At 44.7% G+C, this 25,381-nt stretch overlaps 1 protein-coding gene across 1 annotated transcript in view; it reads left to right on the top strand.

Moving 5' to 3' along the window:
- Nucleotides 1-9,625: 9,625 nt before the first annotated feature.
- The window catches only part of SDC2 (syndecan 2), a 63,012-nt gene continuing 47,256 nt past the window's right edge, over nt 9,626-25,381 (top strand). Inside the window, exon 1 of the mRNA XM_084203014.1 lies at nt 9,626-9,929. Within this exon, the coding sequence (XP_084059140.1) occupies nt 9,870-9,929 (60 nt within the window). The 5' untranslated portion in view covers nt 9,626-9,869. The remainder of the gene's footprint in view (nt 9,930-25,381) is intronic.

Below are 25,381 nucleotides of genomic sequence, written 5' to 3'. Positions count from 1 at the left end.
CCAGGTCAGTCTCTGCATCGTGTCTAAGACTTTGCACCTGCAGGGACTCTGCCTGTGAGCCTCTGGTTACACCCACTGGGTCAGACTGGATTTCCTTGAGCATCTGCACTATTGCCTGGAATTATACCACAGGATTGATAGCTGCACTGCTCCAAACCATGGAAACTCAAAGATTAGTCTGAACTGTGTGGTAGTGGGAAAGCATCCATCCCAGAGTGCAAAGGAGAGTTCCACTGTGTCACTCAAGATGGAAATTATGTCTGTGAAGCAGCGGCACCATTCACTGAGAGACATCATCGGAGCAGCCTCTGGCCGATGCACAAGTTATCTATCTCTCTTTTGAGGAGTGAAACTGAGTTCTCATGACCACTCTGACAATGGCTATGTACCTGTTGTGCTTCTTGTCACCCAGAAATTTGAACTGCAGGCGCCCAGGACTGGATGGCAATGACAAGGCAAGTCCTGCAGCTGAGGACACTGCTGTCCTGGCAGACATGTCCCCCAGCTGAGGACAATGCTGTCCTGGCAGACGCATCTCCCCGTGAGCCAGAGAGCCACTCCTGCCGCTCTGCAGTGGACAGCCTCTTTGGCAGCTCGAGGGACTGTGAATAATCCTTTTGAGCTCCTGCCACCAGTCCCAAAGTGTGATCAGTACATAATGACGCCAATGGCAGAGAGTGAACCTTCTGCTTTGAGCAGTTGGGATTGAACAATAGTGATGAGAAAGAGCTGGGTGTAAGGGACATTCAAAGGGCTCTGTCCATACAGATCTCATGACAGGAATGTAATTACCCCATCAGATCCCAGGACAGTGTGGCACACAGGTCATCTATTTGGGACATATTACCATGGCATCTTTACCTTGCCCCTGTCTCATGTGACAAGTATATCTTCTTGTCCTGCTTCGCTTGCTGCATCACACAGCCAGATGAGGAACTCAGCCCTGAGTAACCTCACTCCCAGCATCTTGCCACAGGGCTTTTGCCCCTGCCTGGAGCAAAGAGACTGGGGGAAAATTGTGCCTTCAAGACAACCATGATGTTGGACTGAGAACCTCAGCATCCAGGGTCTGCCAGCATGTGTGGTGGCTGAGTCTCAGAGCACTGTGCCCTGTGACATGGCCATTTCATAACTCCTCTGCTGCTTCTTCTTGGATACTAATACTCTTCATCTCCTGCATGGTGGATTTAATCGAGGTTTAACTGCTCACGTCTTTTGTTCAAAAAGACATCAGAATCTTCAAATCCTTGGTCACCCTATCTCAGCAATTAGGGTCTGAAAAACAATCTGGGGATTATCCTGAGGATGAGCATAAAATCTTTCCCTTGGAGAGATCAAATGAAAACTTTACCATAGATTTTATCATATCCCTGGAGGTGGGATTTTCCCCAGAGATTTCTTGCGCCTTCACTGGGTGTTCAGTTAGAGAGACCGCACATGGTGTTTAATTTTTCCGCTTCCAAGATTTGCTTGACCTAAGATAAGAGCTATGAGTGGAGAGGAGAAAGGGGAGACAGGCTGGGCAGGAAACAGAGTCCAGTGAACTTCTACAAACCTTAAACAACTGCAGTTGGCTGGCATTCAGTATGTGAGATGGACCAAGGTTCAGGGTGATTTATTTTATCTGGAATTGTTTCACGTCTCTGGATGTAATGTGTGGGGTTGGCTCCCGCTCCAAAAGCAAGTGGTCTTCTGAAGAAGGCTTTCAAGATGATCTTTCATTTATCTGTAGTGCAGTATTTGCCTTCTCCACATTCACAAATTTGGAACTAATTCCCTGTATGACATAGTATTTAATGAGTTTGTCTCCTGAATTCTGCAAAGCATTTCAAATACTTTGATGGCATTTTCTCTTTAGTAATTAATATCTTATCAGTGAGTTTTTCAGAGAACAATGGCCTGATTCTCCCCCAATGCTGTTTTACATCTCTGTGGCTTCACTGACTATAAATGAGTTACTCCTGCTTCACATAGTGGGAGATGAGAATTAAGACCTTAAGCCTACCACTATTTAATCACATGCTTTGAACTCATTTTCTCTCATTCAGAATCTGTCCTTTGCTTGCAGCCCTGCATAATTGCCATTTTACTATCTTAGAAAGCTGGTCATTATTAAGAATGTGCATACCAACTACCCTTTGATTTAAGAACCCCAAAATGAGGGATACTCCAGCCAGGGGAAGCCCCACACCGCTCCCTCTCATGGCAGTAGGTGGTGGTTCTTCTCACCCGGGTACCAGACATTCCTGGAGACTGTTCTAAAAGCTCTGAGGGACAGTGGTTATTATTTCATTTCACCCCTAATAAACAGCTTTTTCTACATACCTGAGGACTTTGCAATTGGACTTAAAAAATAAAAGCTTGCTGCAGGAAAACGAAGCTTTTCCTCTAGCATGAAAAGTCCAGCTGCATTTTCTCTTGCAAACAGCCAGACCGTAGACTCTCCTTGTACAGTAGACTAATTTGTTTTGATGCTCACAGGATGTATATCCTGAAGTTGGAATAAATGTGCTGAAACATGCACAACCTGGACACATCTTTACTTCATTATTTTGGCTCTGGATCCAGTTCCATCCTGAGAAGGTAAAAGCAACACCAACAGAGAGAGAAACAGAAATGTAAAAAACCCAGATAACTCTGATAAGGCTTGACATAGACAGATACTCACTTACTGTTGGAATATATATTTATTTAAAATATATTTATATCTGAACAATAAAGCAGGAGCAGGCAAGAGGTAGCAGATACTGTTTTAAAATGCTTTCATTAATTACACACAAAGCTGGACTAACTTTAGCATGTTCTGTGAATTAAATGGGCAAGTACTTCAGGATCTGTTTACTCCCGTAAATTAGGAGGTGATAAGTGGTGTCAGCCAATTCTGGTGATTTTTTCATGTGTGCAAGCATTACTCATATGGGTACAGATTTCCAGGGCCAGACAACCAAAATTAGTTAAGTGGGACAGGTTGGGTAATATATACTGAGACCAATATGAAGAAAATTTTTGCTATAAAAACATTTAAGCTACAAAACAAAGTGTTTGAAGTTGAGAAAAATCAAAATTAATGTTTTCCTTGCAACTAATGCTTTTTGATACCATCTTTAATTATAGTCATCTGCGTCATTGTCTCCATAGCTTTAAATTTCTGCAACAAAGTACTGCATGGATCTTATTGCTGCATGGATCTTACTGACAACATTATCTCTCACTAAAAAGCCTATTATTTATACTGATCAGCCAGTGCAGAGCGTTGGGGCTAACAGACATCTTCCCTCTGCTCTTTGCTGACAGCAAAGGAAGATGGTGCCTTACGTTGGGCAGTGTGATTTCAGGGTCTGGAGGAGAACACAGCTATTCAATGATGGAAGTTATCATCTTGTCTTGGTCAGGACTGTATCCTTCCCCTTCTCCTCCCAGCCCCCCCCCAGACACTGCACGGTCCTGCTTTCCTCCCTTGCTGCCCCCATGGGTATCACCTACCATGGGCCTCACGTCCTGACATTTGCCCCTCTGTGCCAATGTCTCCTTCTACCCTCACTCCTGTCCTTCTCCCTTCCCTACATCCCCCTCTTCTTCTTTTTCAGTCTCCAACTCTTACAACCACTGAACCTCTCTTTATTCCTCCAGGAGTAAACCGTATTCCCCTCTCTTTCCCCTTGCTGCACAGGCACACACAGCAGACCTTGTATCACAACAGCCCTTTTATTTGGAGACCAAGCACAGAAAGATCACTACGGCTCCGAGCTGGAACATGTTTGGCCTAGATGGGATTTTTAGATGTCAGAATTTAACAAGTCTCTACTGAGCATGTACAAACTGCAAAGACAGTAATGCTTAGACATAGTCCAAAGCTGGGAATAATTTCCCAAATGTGTTGAAAAGAAAATTTCTGGTGTTTGGTTGACTTCTTTTGCCAAAGTTTTGTGCTTTCCTTCCATGCATGGAGGTAAAACATCTTCTTCGGGAAATTCTGGAGGGATATAGACAAAATAACATACTTTCTCCTAACCTTGCTCTTGGAAACAGATGCAGCATTCTTGATAAAACCTGCAAAACAAAAATAAAATGAAACAAATTAAGTCAGCTGGAGGTTGATACCCAGTATAGGAAATTTCAGCTTGCTGCATTAAACTTTGGCAAATGTATAAGTAACTGACAACAAGATATAATAATGAAAAAGTGTTGGGCAATCACTGCACCTCTAATTCATAACTCCTACACATTTTAAGATAATGGAAATTACTCATGTTCATCAGAAATTGAATAGATGCTTCTGTAATTACTTGTATTATTCAGTTAGCAACAGCAGCCAAATGTATGTCTGACTTTCATTAACTTGAGCAGTATACCTTGCAGTATTAAAATCTATTTCAATTCAACCCTTCTGTATTTTTCTTCTGATGTACTGCATACAAACCTTAACTATGATATCATCTTCTGGGATAATAAACTAAATCAACAACACATTTCATTTGCAGAGATCATCACATAAGAGACATTTTCATGTATGCAAATGTCTCGGGCAAATACTGAGCCATGGCTCTAAATAGAACTTCCAGAGATAAAGAAATACCTTTTCTATTTTAAAGGTACATTTTGGGCTAAAGAAAAAAAAAAAAAAAAAAAGCTCAATAGCCTTGGCTCGAATTGTCAGAGTGGTAAATTTTATCCTGTTCAGGAGGCCAGCACAAAGTGACACTGAGTTTCTTATTGCAGTTAACGTCCAAAGACAAAGCTTCTGTAGCCATAACTGAAGTGGATTTTGGCCAGGTTTTATAATTTTTGGTAATTCCAGCTGTCAGCATTGTGTCATTCACTTTACTTATGGTTCTTGTAGGCACCTACACTGGAAAAGAGATTCTTAAATCAGCAAGGCACTTGGGGCATGTATTTTACATTTAAAAGATTCAGTAAGTTGCTGACTGGCAGGGGATGAGCCCTACTCCAGGACTGCTGCCAAAGCCAGACTTCAATGACAGGTGTACAGGCCATCTTTGAATCTGGAGCAATGACTGGTTCAGATGTTCCCCTCTAGGTAGGGGTTGGAACTTTCTGAAAGTAGCTCTCCTGGAAAGCTGGCTGACACCATTCTCAAGGAGCACAGATGACTCCAGATCCCCCTGCTGCCCTGCACATCCCCCCTGCATCCCTTCGTTGCAGCAAAGCCCCCAGCCCGGGTGCATGTCTCCGTCTCTTTGCATGGATACTCACTCCTTTTGTTGCAGAGTGACAAACACAAAGCAGCCCCATTTGCAGGCTACTTCTGGACTGTTTCACCCAACCCACCATCTGGTAGGAGGCTGCTGCTTGTGCTCTGCCTTTAATGCCAGCCTTTTATTTTCTTATTACATCTCCCTACCGCTATACTTGTCTACGAAAAATGAACAAAATAAAGTTTTGTCAGCTGCATGTTTCTGTTGTCAGCTGTTGCAGGCCATGCTCAGACTTTCTGCTGCATTCATATAAAGCCTCTCACCACAAACCCCATACAGTCCAGCTGTGCAGCCCCAGAAGTGCCACAGCAGACACAACAAGCACTGGTTGCTCAGCAATGCCCTTAGCTCCTGCTGCGCTGCTGTTTCAGCTATCAGGGATGCCTGGTTTTCTGCAGACATGTTTTGAACTTCATATCTAACCAAAGTAAAACTATAGATACAATGAAAATTAAATAACCCGCATATGTCTGTGATTCAGAAACTGCATAGCAAAAGAGGCCTCTGGATCAAGGAGAAGCAAGCATGTCCTAAGGTATTTTGGGGCTGCTCAGAAGAACTACCCTTTAGAACAAGAGCCTGTTGAGGAAGGACACATGTTCATGTAATTACACTGTTAAAAACTGATGCAGAAAAGAATCACTCATTGATGTGTTACCAAAAATTGCTGGCTCCTCTTTGTGGTTCAATGGCCCCATGAGTACCAGTCCCATTCTACCACATCCCTGAATTCAGATTATACTACAGAAATGAACACAACTGCACTTCAAAATATTACATAGAAGAATATTACTTAGAAATATTTCTACAGAAGAGATAAACAGTTTTATTGTTCTTAAATTAGAAGCATAAAATTTGGGAGTTTGGGTATGTGGTAATAAATCTCTTTAAACTGTCCTACCAACACATCTTACCAAGTTTTTTTCAGGTCATTGTCAGTGTGGCTTCAAACAGATATAATATCAGCTGTATTTTTCCTTTTCACAGGTTCTGTCTCTCTTTGAATAAGTTATTTGAAAAAATTTGCCCTCTCTTATGACCTTTGAATGTGATGCCAAGTCTATCCCATCCTAGACACAAATACAACCAGTCAAATACAACAAATACAACAAATCAGTCATTTACATGACAAACAGCTCTGGTCAACACCACCTTGTCACCCATTGCAGTGTGATGCCCACGGCTGGGCTTTGGGTCAAGCCTTCTCAACCACAACTTGTACTACAGAACAAATCTTAATGGAGAAATTGCATGATTAGGAACTCTCCTCACCATGTAGATCTCTTTCCTTAGCCCTGCTGGTTGTGCAAATCACCTGCAGGACTGGCCATGAAAAAATGAATGCTTGGGAAGCACTCAAAAAATTGTGATGCACATTTATCCCCAATGGTGCCTTGGCAGTCATCAGCTAGAAACTTGTTCCCAAGATTTCCCAACTTGCTTTTTGCACAGTTCCCATGTATTTCTAATCATGACTCTTCCCTAAAATTCCAGTAACTCTCCCCTTAGGAGAGACCCAAAACTGAATTTTCAAATTTGGTGGACATTTGAGTTTTCTGTAGTTGATAACCACACAGCACATGCTGCACTTGAGGTCTTCTTGCATCCTTCCAGCATAGAGAATATTTTGGAAAAAAAAAAGGGCCTTTGGTGAAGTTTGTCCCTTAATCTCACCTGAATCCCACTCCTGCCTGGTTTGACTCAATGTCAGTGTGGTGACTGGGTGGGCTGTGCCCTGCAGGGCTGGACAGGGGGACACAAAGGCACCACAGTGAACACCGCCTGACAGCCTGTGCAGAAATGCCAAGGCCTGCAGCTGCTTCTCCATGGCACCACATGCGGAAATGCTCTTAATGCTCTACGGTGCTCTCAAGATAGAAGGCCCAGGAGAGTGGGCAGGGAGTAAGTGGGATACAGGACAATATTTTGTTATGTCTGTGAACTACAAGGGTTAATTGTTTTCTATTTTTTAATCCTCATGCTCATGTCTATCTTTTCAAATCATCTGTCTGGCTTCTGGTCTTTAGTTCTGCTCCTTCTAGCATTAATGTCTTGTGTCTATCTTCATGTTTGGCATCAGACATCGTCCCCATAGAGGCTTAAGGAGGTTTTTCAGGTCTTAGCCCCAGATCCTTCAAGCGCACTGCCCATAAGTACACTGGTGGTCCATGAGGAGCCCATTTGCTCCCGTCATCTTTGCCTGAGGAAGGCCTTCTCTTTGTTTGTTGCTGGTGATATTTTGACCTGTGATAGATTCTGCCAAGTATGTAAAACCCTGATAATCATGCATTGTAACACGGAAGCAAAGCTGAGCTTGGTTTGTACGTTAGAAGACATGCCCATTAAAGAACACTAAAAAAATGTTCAAGAATGCTAAAAAAAATACCCTAATGTAGTAAATCACCTGCCCCTTGGTGTCTGATGACCCTTAGGATGCTTCCTGTATGCAGTGTCTTTGTCCTCACATTTGCTCTTTCATGTTTTTTGTTTCTAATGTGGTGTTCTGTTTTCCTACTGTTAAGGAATGCGTTTTCTCTTTCCCCCTTGACTGGGGGCAAGTTGCAACCTCTTCATCTCTCCCCTCCCTGCAGACTGGGCTGCCTGTAAGACCCCATGCCTATGTGAGGTCCTACAGATTTTGCCCAAACGGAGTTTTACTTCTTTTTATTCACTGTACTTCACTCACCCACATCAAACAGTGCTGAAATTGTTGCTTAGTTGAATTGAAATCCAGCTGCCTACAAAGGAAGAGGATACCCAGAATTAGGTTTTAAGTATTTGCAACATACTTTGAAGGAGAAAGATTATATTAAACAATCTGTTTAATATAAAGAATATATTAAACAATCTGTGTGTGTGACACCAACAAGGAGCAGACCACTGAAAATCTGGCAGGATTGCAGTGGGGAATGCAGCCTAAAAATCAATGACATGGCACGTCCAGAAGGTGGATCTAGAAATAGCAAGTGTAGTAACTGCTGAGAGGTATCACGTTCCTGGGAGTGGGTTGCACACAGTAAGAGCAATCCAGGCACGGCCAGCCCCCTCTCTGAGGAGAAGGGTCCTGCCTTGTCCCAGCACAGACCCTGCCACTGCGCCCACACTGTGCAGGAATCGCCCGGGATGTCTTTGTCTGGGAGAGGCTGGGAGGTGATGAGTGGGGTGAGAGACTGCTTGTGCCAGATTATTTTATTTTCTTACATGGCATGCCTCTTTTGATAGGAAGGCAACCAGATTGGGAACTGGAGGCACTTAGGATCTCAACACAACCCGTTGGCCAAAGTCCTTCACAGAGCACAGGGCAAGCAAAGTGAAGGGCACGGAAAAACATCTGCCTGGGAAAAACATCTCCCCAGGGTTTCTCCCTGAGCTTTTCTTACCCTCACCAGGACCCGGGTCATCTGAGAGAGATAGATTCTGCTAAAACAAAAGAGACCATTATGGTCCTTGTGACCATTTGATTCAGGCTATAAAATGCTGTTTGCTACCTTCTGACTTAAATCACCAGTTGTAGATTATAAGTGAGACTGAGGTATTTTGCTCTCCTGGTTATTGCTCCTTTCCCATGTCCAATGACTGATATCATGTGTGTACACGTTCAGTGGTGGAAACATTCTGGCATATGCAAGTGGATCGGGCTGAGGCTCCTAAGCTATTCAAAAGCACCATTTTCCCCAGTTGAGAAATATCATGGACTAGTTCTAGCAAGACTTCTTGTTTTGGCGTCTGGAGCACACATTCTTGGTGCTGTCAATTCCTGCAATATTTATTTTGAAGTCATAACTTCTGGATCCATGTAACTAGCTACAAATCGCAGCCCTCTCTTACTTTACCGCCCCACATCCTTAAAAGTTTCTAGTCTTATTGTTGAGGGCGAAAACTCTAAAAAGTGAATCCTGACGCAAAAAGCTAAGTGGGGATTCACTACGAGCTGGCAATTTCGGGATAGCCCCGCTTCCCGTGATTTTTGACCCCTGCATTTTGCTATTTTTCTGACACTTGAAGCTGCCACCGAGGCTAACCGGGGAGGGTGGCGCGGAGCGGCGGAGCGAGCCCCGGCAGCACAGCGCTAACAGCACGCGGCCGCGGCCGGATTTCTCTTGCCAAGGGGGAGCCTTTCCACGTCCCCGCTTTTATACGGGGCCAGCCTTCTCTCAGTCGGTCCAGTCGGTCCGCGGCGCTGCTCATGTTTTCCACTGGGGGGGAGGACGAGAGAGGGGAGACGAGGGCGGAGGAGGAGGAGGGAGGGGGGGAAAGTTGCTTGAATTTGCGAGGGGCGAGAGCCGGCGGTGGCGGCGCGCTGCTTCTTTCCACTGGCTGGGGGAGCTGCCAATCTGTGTTGTAATCCTGCAGGAATTTCTGCGGGGTTTAACTGGGAGCCGCGGCGCCGCCGCCGCGCACTCGGGGCGGAGGGAGGGCGGCGGAGCCGGCAGCGCGCAGCCTGCAGCCCGCGCGCCCCAGCGCCGCGAGCACCGGGCCCGCCGGGCAGCGCCGGAGCCGAGCGCGGAGCCCAGCGGCAGGAGCGCGGCGGGCCGGATCCGGGGCGCCACCGGCCCTGCCCCGCGCCCCTCGGGCGCTGCCGAGCGCCTCCGGCCCCCGGTTTCTCCTTTGTGCCCGGCCCCCGGCGGCCGCCGCGCCGGCTCCGCGGGAATAATGCGGGGCGTGTGGCTGGCGCTCACCGTCAGCTTCGTGGCCTGCGCCTCCGGGCAGCCGGTGAGTGCCGGGGCAGAGGGGAGGGGGCGGCGGCAGCCCCGCGGGAGGCGACGGGACGGGACGGGACGGGACGAGGGCGGCCGCCTGGGTTCTGCCAGCCGAGCGCGGGGCGCGCAGCCCGAGCCTTGCCCCGTGGGATCGCCGTCCGCGGGGCGCTGGGCTGGCTCGGGGGGGCATCTGTTGATAGTTGAGCGGGCTGCAAACGGCAGGCACCTTTCCGTCCCACCCGCCAAGAAAAGAGATTCCCTCCCCCCCGAAAAAAAAAACCAACCCCAAAAAACAATAAAACCCCAAACACCCCCACGAAGCCGAGAGGACCACCCTGCCGCAGCGGAGCACCCTGCCGCCCTCCAGCGAACCTCGGCCGAAGTTTGCCGCGACGACCCAGCCGCCAGCCGGCCCCGGAGCCCCCCCGGTGCCTCTCTCCCTGCCTCTCCGCAGGAGGGGCGGCTGCCCGGCGGCGGCGGGGAGCCCGAGGGGCCGCGGGGCTGGGTCCGGTGGCGGGGGCTTGTGCCCCGTCCCGGAGCAGCGCCGGGAGCCGCCGGGCCGCCCCGTGTCCGAGCGGCCGCCCGAGGACATCGCCGCCTCCCCCGGCTTCGCGGGCGGTGAGGTGGGAGCGTCCCTTGCAAAATCCGCTCCTCACGGCCCGTGGCTAAAAAGAGAAAAAAGGCAGCAACTACCCCTGGCTGCGCGGCTCAGGGCCTCCCAGAGCCCTCAGACAGAGCGCCTTGCGCGCCTCCGGCCAGCCCCCGGTCCCGGCTCCGCGGAGCCCGAGCCTGCTGCGCGCCCGGCCGGCCTTTCCCCAGGGGCTCGCCGCGAGGTGCTCGGGATAATGCCGCTGTTTACACTTTTGCCGTGCCACGAGTGTATTCGCTAACCGGGCCCTCTGCTTAATGCAATTAGCTCTGTTGCTGGGATTTGTACCTCTGGGAAAGCCTCTCCGGCGAACCTCCCACCCTGTCGTGGTAGGAGCCGGCGAGGACCGGCCAGAGGCTTTTGGTCTTTTCCATCTGTGGATCTGAGATTGTCTTGAGGCAAGGGGTATGCAAATGACACTGATGCAGTGTTTGGGCAAATATTAGGAAATGATAAATTGAGGTTTCAATATGAAATTAAAAAAAAAACCATGACAATTTAATCCAATTAAAATGAGCCGCTTCACTGAACTAAATAACGTCACTAGCTTGGGTTAACTTTTGGAGTTCTCTAGCTGTTGAATAAATTAGCCAAGTCACAGCCTTCATAAAATCTGGCTCATCGTTAGGGATTTCTAAGGGTACAATTGCAAAACATTTTCTTAAAGACTGCTTAAAAAGGGGTTGGGTAGAACGCTGACCTTTGTTTCCGCTAAGTATAACCGTGCTGCAGAAACACCCTTGGCTAATGAGCTACAATATCCTTTAATTTTATAGAAATGCTGTTAGTACGAAGTTCTCTGATGGTGGAGTAGCTATTAAACTGCCCACAGTAATTAGCAGAGTATTAAGTTTTATGGGTTTTTGCCGTAGGATGAACACGCTGTGTCAGTGTGAGGTGGGTTGCTGGGGCATATTCCGTGCGGTGTGGTTCAGGGGGCAGGGGGCAGAGCGAGATGGGGAGAGCCTGCCTGGCTCTGCTGCAGCGCCCTTACTGCTGCCAGAAAGTTGTGGAGGGGCTGAAAAAGTAAAAGGAGGTTGGTCTTTCTCCTTTTCTTTCACCTCCTTTTTTTTTTCCTTTAACTGTGCCTGGCAGCAGCTTCACAGTCCCTTAAAGATAGGATTTTTGTAGACCAGTCTCTGGGAAAAGACAGATGCCAAATCTGTGTTCTCTGCAGAAGTCTGTCCTTGTCATAAGAAGAATTCTATATGGATGCTTGAAAAACCCTCCCAGCTCTCCATACCACTGTCAAATGGAGTTAGCTCTAAATTTCTTCATGTTTTTAGATTCTACTATTTATCATTATCTAGGCAAAACCTGGATAATGATAAAAATCGTATGGTAAAAGTCTTGTTTCTGATGAAGCAAATTATCCACAATATTTCTGAGCAGAGGAGCGGGAAGCTGCAGCAGATTTTGTTTCTTAAAGCAGTGAGTTCCCTGTGTTTGGTCCGCATCACCAGCCAACACTTTTACTGGGGTGGGCCAAGGAGGTGTTAGCGCTGTGTTGAGAATGCCCTGGAAGTGAGACCTGCCCCCGAACGATGCCGGGAGTGGTTTGTCGGTGCTGGCTGCCTGCTTTGCGTGCCGTGGTGTGGGCTGTCGCACCGCAGCTGTGCTCTGCTCTGCTGTGCCATGCCGGCTCCCCCGGGGGAGCAGCTGCTTCAGGACGGAGCTGTGATGGAGATGGAGAGAGGGAGCCCAACCTGTCAGTGCCAGCCTGCGCACGGTGGCAAGTGTTAGCCACACCAAAGCTGGGGGATTGCAGCTGGGGCTTGCAGAGTGCTTTGCTGCCACCAGAGCAGTGTGCAGTGAGACATCAGGTTACGGTGGGTTCTGGTAACCTATGTGTGTCTGGAAGGACATAGGGGATTCACCCAGACTTGGCTGAATGGCAATAAATGTGCTTTTTAGCTACCTTGAAAGTTTCTTGGTTTGCTTATAAGAGAGGGAAAGACAGTGACATGAAACTGTTGGAAAGAAAAGGAAAACTGAGTGAGAGGCCTGATGCATCTTTTAAAAGGTTGAGCCCCTGAGGCCAGTCCTGATGATGCTGGGAGCCAGCTTTTGCTGATTTTAATAGCACCAGAGAGCAGTGCCAAGTATCCAGCTGTAGTTGTCAGCTCCCATTCGGAAGAGGCTGATAAACCTTTCCGTTTCGTTCTGGTTTGCAGCAGTGGGACGAATGGTTTTCCAGAGCTTGTGTGACAGTCGCATCCTCTCTGCATACCCAAGTGCGCATTGAGAAACTTTGCTGGCTAGCAGGTTGTGCTGCATGCTGTAGTGTTGTGGTGCTGCTCTCCTCTCAGAAGGTTGAGTCCGTCTCTCCCCAGGAAGCTTCTGGAATCTAGAGACAGCTTCACATCATCAGTACATGCATGTGGGGCTGGATTTGGGACTTGCAGTGAAACAGAGCATTGGGGCATCACCTGAGTGGTCTTTCAGTTTCTTGTGTAAGCATCTGACCGCTGAGTTGTCAGCATAAATGCAATCATTGAAAGATGACCCAAGGGTGGTATTTGGTATATTTTTCAGAAGTATTTAGTATTTGAGAACCATGATGCTGTAATTTCCCTACATTTGTTTCTAATGGTTACTTTGGTTTTGGAATTTGGAAAATTGATAGTGTATTGGAGAGGAGGAATGTTTTTTTGAAAAAGGCAGCTAGACTTCAGAGATAGTAATTAGAGGAAATGAAAGGCTGAAGAGATAGCTGGTATTTAGATTTATATGCTGTGTGTGTCTCTTGTACGTGTGTCAAATTTGCTATGTCAAGTAAGTTCCAAAGAAGGGAGGAAGTCTTTTCAGTCTTCATTTATTTCTACCCACCTCCAATTCACATGTACCTTATCTTCTCACTGTAGAATTAATAAATGTTCATCCGTTGCTTTTTGTGGTTTGGCAACACCTGGAATCTGCCGTGTTTGCTTCCCTTGCTCTGGCTGAACTTCTGGGTTCTGCCATCCAACTGCTGCCTGCACTACCATGCACTGGAAATTCTGGGGTGCTCTGGGGTTTGCCACCAGTCTTGGGTATTACAGTCACCCCTTAGATGGATGCTCTCAGGAGCTGCCTTCTGGAAGTGGGTTTCCCTCTCAGGTTAGATTAGCCTTTAAAAATTAAAGAAGAGATGTATCTTGACCCCAGATGACACACTGAAGTTCCTGTGTTTAATATCTCATCCCTGAGGTCTGCATTGGAACTGACTTAGTATTGAGGCCTGAAGTGCAGAGATGTTTTCTCTGCATTTTTTCCTAGATCCTTATCAGAGAAGTAGATGAGAGCATCATCTTCAGGAACAAGTCAGGACAAATATCTTAGGGTTTGAAGTTGGGTGCTGGGATTGTGGTTCTTGGGCAGATAACCCCTCTGTGGTAGGTTTGAGACAGTTACTGCAGCTAATGGAATAAAGATGGTGGACTCTGGAGAGTGTGGAGTAAGTCTGGATTTTGCTTGGAGATTTCTGTAGCCCTAAATTAAGTGTAATCTCAGGATGACAAGATAAAGACCTAATTTCTTGACTGGTAGAGGTGCAAGGCATGAGAAGTCACATGTCAAACACACAGCCATGATCTAATGTCTCTGGAAGGGTGGGCTGGGTGGTGGAGAGCTGCCTGCCTTCTTTGGTGGGGAACACGGCATTTTGGCAGGGCTTCCTGAGCTTGGAGAAGAGCCTGCAGAGGAGCCAGTCGTTTGCAGAGTTCTCCATTTGCACTAGTCTTTGTGGCAAGTTGTCTTTATAAAATGCCAAGCAGAAGCATAGGGATGGCATTTATTAATTACATTTTCTCAACAAATTGACTTTTGCCATTGAGCAATTTAAACATCTTGCTTATGGCAAAGAATTGCAGGCTTTAGTAAGGCTCAATGGCTGAACAAAGAGCTCTTGTCTGGTTATGGAGAAGTACTCTTTTGTCTTCTGAATAGATTTGACAGACTGTGATTTTTAACATAAATGTTGTGTTTGAGATTGGCAAGCTTATTGAGGCCTCATATAAGACCCTACTTGAATCTGAATCATAAAGATGCCCTCTGTGCTGCTGCATTTGAGAGAGGATGCACAAGTCATAAGCAAGTGATTTGGTCTACATTCAAGTCACTTTGTGTCACAGTGTTGTAGGAAGCATGAGAGAATTACTGGAGGCTGTTCTGTGAGCAGCTTGTTGTTTGGTTATCTTCAGTTCAAGCTTACAAGATGGTAATAAATTGCTATCTATAATCTTTGCAGGACTGGTAATTTATTCATAGGTTACATGACACTATTCAGTGATTTGGGAACATTATTTCTCCTGCTCACATTGAAGTGTAATTTCCAAGCTCTGGAGTACAGACTGCATTGGTGTTTGACCCTCTAATAATGACAGTTCTCTGTATGTATGTTGTTTTCTTGATTAGCTCAGCCCTGGGGGATGCTTTCAAAAGCGTACTAGATATTTAGGCAGAAAAACAGAATATGTGTAATCCTCAGAAGTACTGGAATACTGATTGCAGTGGGAGAAAATGTAGCATTTAACAGCCATTTGCAACAAGTGCATTTGCGCTGAGCAAATTATTTTTGTTGGTGTCTCAAGCAGGAGTTTCATTTAAAGTGAAATAATGACTAATAGGGTGGTGATGAATCTGCAGAAATTGGCCTTGTCCATAGATAGGCTATGAGAGTGTAGTATATATAAGCTGTGCTTAACTAAAGCCTGAGCTGGTCTGCTCCATCTTAAATCACTATTTTTAGTTTATATATAAACAACTTCTTCAGAAATCTCCCTTCTAAGCTAAATTGTTTTGTTCCCGAGGTGAATTGATTTGGGGAAGTTCAAATAAAAACCTGTTTGGCTGTGTTTGAGTTGTGAGGGTGAAGATAAATACATTGTACTTTTATTAATAGTAAGGAGACAAAGGGACTTATAGAAGGTCAAATACCCTGTGGTATACACAGGCACAGAATCAAAATGTTCGGAGGCCAGCACTGGGATTAACAACCAGAATATATTGTGTGTATTTGAATATTATGTTGTCAGACATGTTTTATTCCTGTTTTATTAACCATAGTAATGCATAATTTTCTCTAGAGGTGCTTCCACACTAATGGAAGTCACTTGTCACCTTTGAGATTGGTGTGAGGTGACCCATCCCTGTTATTTGAAGTGTATTTCAGAAGTGTGACTCTCTATGTGGACTGGGAGGACTGACTCTCACAGAACTGTAGGAAAGAGTGCTGCTAAAATAATATAGCCTGGAAGATGAAGTACTTCCCAGGGAGTAGTTGGGTGCGTGACCAGTGTAGCCTCAAGACTAAGGATGCTTCAATAGAGAAGAAAAAAATGTATCATAGTTGCTGCCACATCAATGAATAACCTAACCAGGTCTTGCCTCTCCCACCTTCAACAGGATCTCTTCTCATATGTCTTTCCATTAATTATACAAGTAGAAGCAAGCTTTCCTCTTTCCCTGGGCTGAGCTATATTAATTCCAGCTGTGTTGATTCTTCAGTATCTGCAGGAGTAGCTGGCTGGACACAGTACCTGAAGGGCACAGCCAAACCCCACCCACTTGATATCTTTTGGCTTTAAGAGCTGAGTCCTGTTTGCCTTTTGGACTGGGGTCTGCAGGGGAAGGCTAGAAATGGGTTTGAATACATGGTGTGTGTTGCAGGCTGCAGAGATGAGCGACGTCCAGCAGACAGATTCTTTCTTTTCTAGGTTGTTTATTTGTGCTCACTCTGGATATGGAGATTCCAGAATCAGGATGTCACTTAAACTGATTACCTGGTGAAAGCATCCACAAAGCCTTTCCATTCAAATCCTTTTCAAGTGTGGTTCCATATTCTAATATGTAGTCACTGAGGTGTGACATTAGTGGTGTTCTTATAATTCAAAATGAAAGCCTGCAAGGGAAGCAAAGCGGAAAGGTGAAGGTGGTTCACAGTAATGGAAACACCCCATCTTTGGGACAGCCAGAAACTTAGCTTCCGTTGAATATAAATTTGTGACATTGCATAAATAAGAATAGGTATGTCTTAGTCCTATAAATAATAATAATAATGTACAATTCCTACAGCAAGGATGTGCATAAGATGATGCTGCTGAGAAGCAAGTTTCTGACGATTTTTGTGGAAGGCAGATTGCAAAACCTTTATTTCCTGTCCTGTCTGTGGACTGAATCCTCTCCCATTTGGGAGCTCAGAGGCACTTGGTACTTGCCGGGGGTGGCAGTGCAAGCACAAAGGAAAGTGTTTGTCCAGCAAGGAGAAGGAGCACCCACGAGCAGCTTGTGTGGAATTTGGTTGTGTTAGTTACAGGCTTGTGTAAATGTCATTGAGAGAAGGTGTAAAGTTCTCAGGAGCTGCTGAGGCAGCGTCCAAAGTTAGAAGATTAATGCCTTAGAATAATTGGTAGCTTAAGCATATGTAGCATCTGCAACTCACAAATCTCCTTCTCCATGGTATAACAAGAAAAATGGCTAGTCCTAGAGATAGACGGGAAAAGTTGTTCAAATGCCATGTGTACATTCTAAATTCTTTTCTTAGGTGAAGCTGCATATGATTTTCCAGACATGTGCTCTTTGATTATTTCTCATCCATGAAGGCTGATTTTTTTTCAATATGATATCTAAAATGTCATGAAATGAAACCTCATGGGGTACTTTTGAAATTTCTGAAATGATGTGTTCACAAAGACTGTCTTCCACAGAGCATTCAGTACTGACCTCTCTCCAGCTGTTGCAGCTCTAGCTTGAAAGGTCTTTGAAACTTTGTGCATTTATGTGTTTTATATAGAACTTTATTCTATATGGAGGTCTATCTTACATATATTTTATTTTTTTTTATTCTGCTGTTTATTTTTTTTTTATTCTGTTTCAAGTGTCAGGACAAGAAACGTCCCAGAGAACATGCTTTCCAGTTAAATAAACAGAACAAATTTTCTCTCAAAATTGTGTTAATAATTTTCTTGGCCTGAATTAGTGTGGAAGGGGTAGCCTCTCTGACTTTACTTACCAGGAAGAAAAGCCTTAAACAAAAGGTGTTATTTTCTTTTTTTTTCTTGCTTCTTCACTTGTAATTTAATACAGCAGTTTCATAAATTTCCATCCTTGTGTATGATTTGATCCTCAGTAGCTCCTATTGGTGCTTTTGGTTTGATTCTCCAGCACAGCCTTTTTCTGCCCTCAAAGCCTAAGGGGATAGGCATGGTCATCACTGCAAAATGTGAATGAGTTGGAAAAATTTGGGTCTAAGGAGAAAAACCCGGAATAGTGGTTAGCATAGGTCCGTACCCGACCTGACCAGGCTGGGAGGTCCCACCGGAGCTGCTGTGACCTGAATGGACTCCTGGCTCAGCAGAAACTGTGTTGCAATTGAATTTGCCTTTTTATGGCTTTTGACCAATATTTCAGTGGACATGTCCGTCTGCTGCATGGAAGTATGACAGATGTCTCCAGAAATTTCCAGAGAGTTTGGCAGTGACCAAGCCCCCTGGCAAACCATGAGATGGGTTTTGCTCTTCTGGTAGGAGCTGTGGCCCTTCCTGCAGCACAGAGCATCCGTTGGTGTGCAGAGGAGAGGAATGCTGTGAAGGTGTTGGAAGAAGGAACAAGTCTGATAACTGACTATGAAAAGATACAATATTTCACAGTCTTAAATAATTTAGAGTCATGATTCGTGTTTGGATAATGTTTTGACATCTCGGTATTTCTTGATGGTCACTGTGCAGTGTTTGAGGGAGAGGAAAGTAGGTTCCCTGGTCACCCGGTAAAAACAGACTTGGATCTTTAAAGTCTGCAGGTGCTGGAGGAGGCTGGGCCTTGAAGCTGAGTTGGCTCATTGTCTCCAGTCATACTGCCTATTGCAGATGTTTTTCTCTGGTGCTGTTTAGCCCAGCCAGCCATGCCATGCCATGTTGAGGAGCAGGGCTGTGTCTGCGAGGGGGATCTCTGCCTTTGGTGGGGCTCAGGCTCTGTAATAAATAGCCTTTCTGCTGCAGTGGAGAGGCAGTCCTGTGCCCATGCCATTGGCTCTCCCTGATGGAGGGAACTTCTGAGCTCTTGCTAACAGAGCATTTGATTCAAAATGGTTTGAGGCAATACTCTTAATAGTATTGCTGCCATGAAAGTGCCACTTCTTGTCTGTTTCGAAGCTGTAGGACATTAGAAAAGGGAAAATACCTTTCTTTTCTTTGTTTTTGTTCTTATGATAATTCACAGCTTGAAAAGCTGTGAATTATTCTGCCCTTAGCTGGTTTGGGTTTTGTGCTTACACTAATGTTGCTTGACCATCTCTCTCCTATTTAACCAAAAGCTGGTGACTTGGCATCTTTATGTTGGTCTCTTTTGGTGGACACCTTGAATTGTTCTTCTGCCTGGTGACATAAACTTAATAGTGATGTAGATTTTCTTATACTTTTTTTGAGAACCATTAATGTTGTCTGTGGGTAAAAGAAGTCTTCTGTGTTTCTGAGTATTTTATGACGCTACTGACTTCATGTGCCAGTCAGTATTTAATTTTTGAGTTTTTTCCTCTGACCTTCTCTGTCTGCACTGAAAGAATTTGGAAGCTTTAGGTTATGACAAAAATCCCCTTACTTTAGAGAAAGAAATGTGGTGGTTCTATAATGCACAGGCAAGAGTCTCTGTGATTCTTCTTTGCCATTTCTTGTTGTTTCATGTAACATTGGAGGCTTGCCTCCTCCGGTGTATGTGGGTAAATGTATTTGACTTGAGGAACCTGATGAGGACTGAGGAAAACTTCTGGCAGACACTGTCATTCTCAAAAAAAACCAGGTAGGATCCCTGGTCATGACATCCCTTGCTGTACAGACAGTCAGAGCTGGCACAGTTCCCTCATAGTAAAGTTGCTCACATTTCTGTATTTGTGATCAGAGATGAGGGGTCCTAAGGGAGGATTAGCAAGAATATTTTTGGGGATTTCTCTATGGCTTCCTAGAGATGCACAGAAAAAGCTAATCTCTCTCTCTCTCTATCTCTCATTATTCAATTCAGCTAATCTAATTGGAAAACCTCCTTAGAGCAGTCTCTGGCAGCTAGCTGTAGCAGCTGTACAATTAGTAGTGTCACCTAACAGGAGAGCAAAACAAGGAGCAGTAGGAAACTGGAGTAGGATGTTTTGGTGTATCTTAACAACCCTACCAAGGACCAAGCTTCCTAGAGTGAATTCAGCTGTGAATTTTAAGACCTTAAAAAACCCGAGGAAAAGTCTGAATTTTCAAAGACTTAAAATTCTGAATGACGCAGTGAAATAGTTTTGAGGTTTGGGCATTGTTGTAGATTACTTATAGATTGATTTTTTTTTTAAATGAAAATTTACACGAACATTACTGGATATGGGTCTGGTGGGCTCTACTGCCTGTTCCTTAAGAGTGTGAACAGTAAAGCTGAGCAGGGAAGAGGTGCATAATTAACTGCTTTATATATATGGGGACATATCCGTGGCCTTTTCCCTCCCAGCTTGGCTACTGGACTGTGTTTTATTTGCAGATAGCCCTGAAGGCCATCAAGAGCAAGAGCTGGCATGGAGGAAGCACCAGCCCCATCAGGAGGTGATGGAGGCATTGCCAGTGATGTTCCCTGGTTGCACAGTCCAGGGCTGTACCTAGGCACAGGAGGGCAGAGGCAGGTTTGGATTTGAATCACCAGCTTGGCACTTTAGAGCTTCACATTATTAATTACTGTGATGCTAATGCCATTTAGCCATCTCTCTGTATTCCAGGAGCATTTGGATAAGAGGATGTGTGGGGCAAGTCATGATTTAGCAATCTCTGTGGAGTTACGCGGTTGTTATATTTGGAATGTGTGACCTGTGGTTATAAAGGATAGGTTTTGGAAGTGCTATTAACCAAGTGGCATGTGTCAGGGACTGGAAAATCTAGGCTATTTATAATTATCCACAGGTGGAGAGGGAAGCAGCAATGCATAATACCAGTAATAATTATCAGCAGTATAGAAGTTCATCTCTTAAGCCGTTGGGTCTAATGCACTAAAAAGTATTTGATCTGAATGGCAGTGCCTTCAAATGGAGCTGTTCAAAGGCGTCCTGACCTAATTTTGCTGCAGAAGTGTGTGAGTCTTTCTCATTCCCCTAATTTCCTGCAGAAGGTTTCAATGATAAAGTCTTCATCCTCTACATGTGCATATATTTTACTGCAGAGCTTTTGAATAAAAGCAGCCCTTGCAGGCTAGGTGGTAAATATAGTACTCAGCTTAACAGAAAAGACATTCAGTTTATCAGAGACATGTCCTCCTGTGTTTTGCAGTTGTCAGTTAGCTTTCCTTAAGACTTCTTTTTATTTGCTGGTTTAATTTTTTATTTTTTGTGATTAATTGAAGTTCAGTGCTGGCTCTGTACCTGTGAGTAAAGGCTTCGCATTATGCCAAACTTCTATTTTAGTGAAAACCTCTAAAATGTAAAGCAGCTTATAAATAAAAGTTTGCTTTCTTTTCAAGGGAAATAAATCATTAAATTATAAGGCATTGTCCATGTAGCTATGTAGATTTATCAGTTAAAGCATAAAGCATAATTGCTTTGACTTTCCTCTGAATAAATCAAAGCAGATGTAAGACATGTCTTAATGGACTTCTGTCTTCAAAAGAAAATGGTGAGAAAACAAGTTTATTTTTCAACAGTGGCAAAATAGAGTTTACTGCAGGGATGGACAGTGCTCTGTGCTATTGTCTGTATTGGTGTAGACTCTTTCTATGAGAAGATAAAAACTAAGAGAGCAACACAAACTGAAGGCTTTTAAATTGTGTCTGACCTGTCACTTGTACAATTTCTCATGCCATTATCACCACAGTGGTGGTGTAAGACTACCAGTTTCCTACCAGAAAAAAAGTATTGCTTTCTGTTCAGTGTGTGGTGTTTTAACTTGTGCTGGTGATATTTCTGAACAATACTGCACAGTACATAGTAACTGTAGTGCACTTAATTGTAATTTGTACCTTAAGTTATTTATTTGCTCTTTTTCTTTGCAATCTCTTGTGCTTCCAACCTCATTAGACTGATTTTTTCTTTCCCTCCTGCTGCTTTTGTGCTATCAGACACAAAAGGTAACTGTTAGCATTGGCACTGCTCTTCAGTCTCATGTTGCAAGTACAAGATCCAAGAGCAGAAGAAAAGGTAGATGAAAATCTGGGCTGGCTCTGGGCCTTTGCCCACTCTCAGGAATCCTTCTGCTCACTCAGCTCACAGCAGTGAAAAAGAGGGAGTGGGGAGGAGTTGGTTGTGAGTGACCAAAGTGTTGGCAGAGCTGTTGGCAGGAAGGGGATGCTGGACTGCTGACATGTCTTGGCCAGACCTTAATTAAAGGAGAAGCCTGGAGGTGACTGGTTTGTGCTGGAAAAGAGTTGCTGTATCAGGGATGCTAATTCCATCTTTGACTCATCAGCTGTGTCCGTTGGACAGCACTGGAGCATGCAGACCAAGCGTTTAAGCAGACATGGATCATTTGAGCACTGCACCCCTCATCCCCTTTGCTTTTTGGAAAGTGAGTGTGTGGAGCCAAATGTTGCAGCTTGGCATTTCTTTCTGTTCTTTAGATTTTCTTGGAAGACTTCCGTGTTGTCCCTTCTGACTATGGCAGGATGGGAATGATGGGTGCAAATTGCTCCTCCTCTGATCTACAGCCTCACTTCAAAACTTATTTTGTGCAAATGACCATTTGTCTGTTGAAGTGATCAGTAACTGTGTTCGCTCAAATGGAGGGGGAGCCGTCTGAAGTTGGGACTAGCTGAAGTGTCAGATTACTGAGGGCACTAGAATCAAGGTGACAGCTGCTTTCCTTATGCTATACTGAAACAAAATACCCCAGCCATTCAACAGAGCCTCACCAAATACATTAACCTCAGTGTTTTTACTCTTTCCACAAGTTGGTGGATTACTTAGCACTCCTGGCTAATGAAATATGGGAGTGCTAATCTCTCTCCATGGATACCAGAGGGGAAAATGTTGAGTGTTGCTACCCCAAGAGTGCAAACGTGTGCATGAGCTAATGACCATAGTCAAGGCCTGCAGTGCAGGGAGGGAAGTGGTTTCTCCCGGGGTGCTTGTGCTCTGGAGATGCTGAGCCTGGCACAGGGAGGGCTGGGATTATCTGTGGCTCAGCAGCTGCTGTGTGGATGCACACCTCTCCATACCCTGCAGTGAGCAACCTGTTAACCCAACCCTGTCTCCCTCCCACCCCTTCAAGGTATTTGCACTTGCCCTTAAGTAACCATTTCTTTCTTTGGCTTCTTAAGCTGACTCTCTTTGACGTACTCAGGGGTGAAAAATGGGAGGTGCTTCTTGAAATAGCCTTGATGGGCTGTACAGGAGAAGCCTTGTTTGAGGAGCAGGCTATGAGAGTCCTCTCTGAGCCTTTTTTTTACGTCCCTTTGAATAATACCAATTTGTTTTATTTTAAAGAAAAACTCATGTGGGTGTCTTAGCCACAGGAAAAAAAAAACAAAAACCAAAATACCTTGCTGAGGTTTAGGTGCAGTTTATTTCCAGACATGAAGGGCAGGCCTGTGTAGGGAAGAAGTTCATTTGAAAGAAGGGGATAAATAAGACTATTAGAATATGCTGGTCCCGGGCTTTATTGTGGAACTTTGAGTAAAGTTTTGGGAATAATCATCTGGTACAAAGCCTTTCCTTTATATTCACCCCTTTAGAAAGAATTAGTGTTTGCCCTGCCAGAGGCTTATTCTGAGAGCAGTCAGAGGGCTGTAAGCTGTGGCTTCCTTTGAGGCAGAGGGACCCTTTCTCTGATACCTGGGGAAGGGTCTGCATGAGAAGAAGGGAGGTTGAACTGGGAAGCCTGAATCTGTAGAGACAGCAGGAGTAAGAGACTTAAAAATTGCAGGGGGTAAAGCCAAGAATAATCTTCTAATTGCTGAGCTGCACTGTACAGAAAGCATAGCTTTAGCTGTAACATCCAACTGCCACATCCCCTCTCAGGTTAGGGAAGACAAGAAGAAGGAGTAAAGGACTCTGAGAAAATCATCTCAGTCAAACTTGACTCAGATCTGAAAAAGTGCACTAGGAGTTTCACTAAGTATATTTTAATAGCTGGCTGTTACAGGAGGGAAGCTGGGCAGCCTCCAGCTGCAGAGCTTGCAGGAGACTCCTTCCTCGCTCCCTCCATGCAGCCCTCCTGGTCCTCTGCACTGCCAGTGTGACTGAAAACCCACCTTCCCCTGGCCAAAGAGCCTCCAGCTTAAGGAAAAGCACATCTGTGTTACTTCATTTGTGGTCAATTACATGAAATGTTTCCAGAGTTTAGAGTATGTACTGAGCAGTGCTGATACTCCAGTCAGGGCAAAGAAAAGAGATCAGAGTTAAGTTATTGGCAGAGCATGAACTTAGTGTTTTCTGGGTTTCAGCTCCTCAGCTGTTTAAAAGCACGTAGTTTACTTTTTTGTCTTTTCTCAGTCGCACCTAACTTGAACGAAGCCTATGCTCTGCAGAGACTCTTGGAAGATATTCATTTTGAAGTGGAGAAACTGCTCAGTAGTGAGAGAGCATGAAGATCTGGCAAACAAGTTTGGTACCTCATAATCTTTTGCTCATAGAAGATCTGGAGCACAAGGCACCCCAATAGCAAATTCCCCATCAGCAGAAGACTGGGTAATGCATCCAGGCTTTGCTGGGGAACTATTTAACCTTTGCAGGAGGATGGCTGGGGTGTGCCAAGTCCCTTCTTGTGCAGCAGAGACCCCATATGTCCCTACTGTCCAAATTCTTGAGATTTTTTTGTTTTAAAATATAAGCAGAATCTGAAACTGTAAGGCTGACTTATTGCATGAGGAGACATCTTCCAATGGAGGAGGAACAAACCAAGGAAATTAGAGAGTTGTTTTAATAAGATTTTTAAGGCTGTTTTTTGGTTTTTTTTTTCTTTTTCCATAATTATTTTTAATCCTCTCCAGGCAATGTAAGATGCATCAGAAGAAGGCAGTGTGTTCATTAGGTGTGGTGCAGGACTTATGATGACTGACCTAAATGAATAGGCTTCACTGGATGGTCATTGAGTACATGCTCTGGAAATAACTCCTCCATTTTCTCTTGGGGTTTGGGAAATGAAGGGAGACTTTCTTTAGCCCTTCTACTTATTTAAAATAATACACTGGCATGCCAAGCAGAGCAGGATTAATTTTTTTCTAATGCTGGGAGAAGAAGCCTGTGATTAAGAAACTTGGCAGTATGTGACTCTTAGTTTTCTTGTATTTTTGATGCTTGGGTTTGTATGCTAGGGTGTTCACAAAAGCATAAGAAAGTGTGGTTTTGGGAAAGTTGTGAAATGGATGACATTTTCCAAAAGGACAGTGTGTCTCTTGGCAGCATCATGGTCAAACAAGTAAATATGTAGTTACTATGTCATACCATCCTCACTGTGATTGCAATTCCAGGCAGTCTTGGAAATACCAAAGATATCAAATCCAAGTATTTTTCTTCCGTATTTCCTTAATTTCAAATTACTTTTTAATTCTATGATTATGACTGAATTGATGCACAGTAAATAAATACGCTGAATTTTAGTAAAGTTAGCATAGGTTAGGGGTGAAGTAGCCTGAACTCCAGTAATGGTGTCTCAGTACTTCCTGTGAGAAAAAGGTGTCAACTTCTGTTCACCTTCACCTCTCAGCTGACTCCTGCTAACAGAGCTGGTTTGGGTGTCTGTATTTCCAATGTGGAGAGATCTTCCCTCAACTAATAAAAAGTGTCAAACTCTGCTGAAGATTTTGTAGAGGAGATGGTGTAATGCTTTGTTACTGCTGCTGGTCTCTTGTGTGTACAGAGGGCACTGAGAAAGGTGCAGAGACACAAGGAA

This window comes from Fringilla coelebs, assembly GCF_963513975.1.
Source record: "Fringilla coelebs genome assembly, chromosome: 1".
NCBI classification, from domain to species: domain Eukaryota; kingdom Metazoa; phylum Chordata; class Aves; order Passeriformes; family Fringillidae; genus Fringilla; species Fringilla coelebs.
The sequence above is the reverse complement of the archived record's forward strand: the minus strand, read 5'-3'. Positions and strand labels throughout refer to the sequence as shown.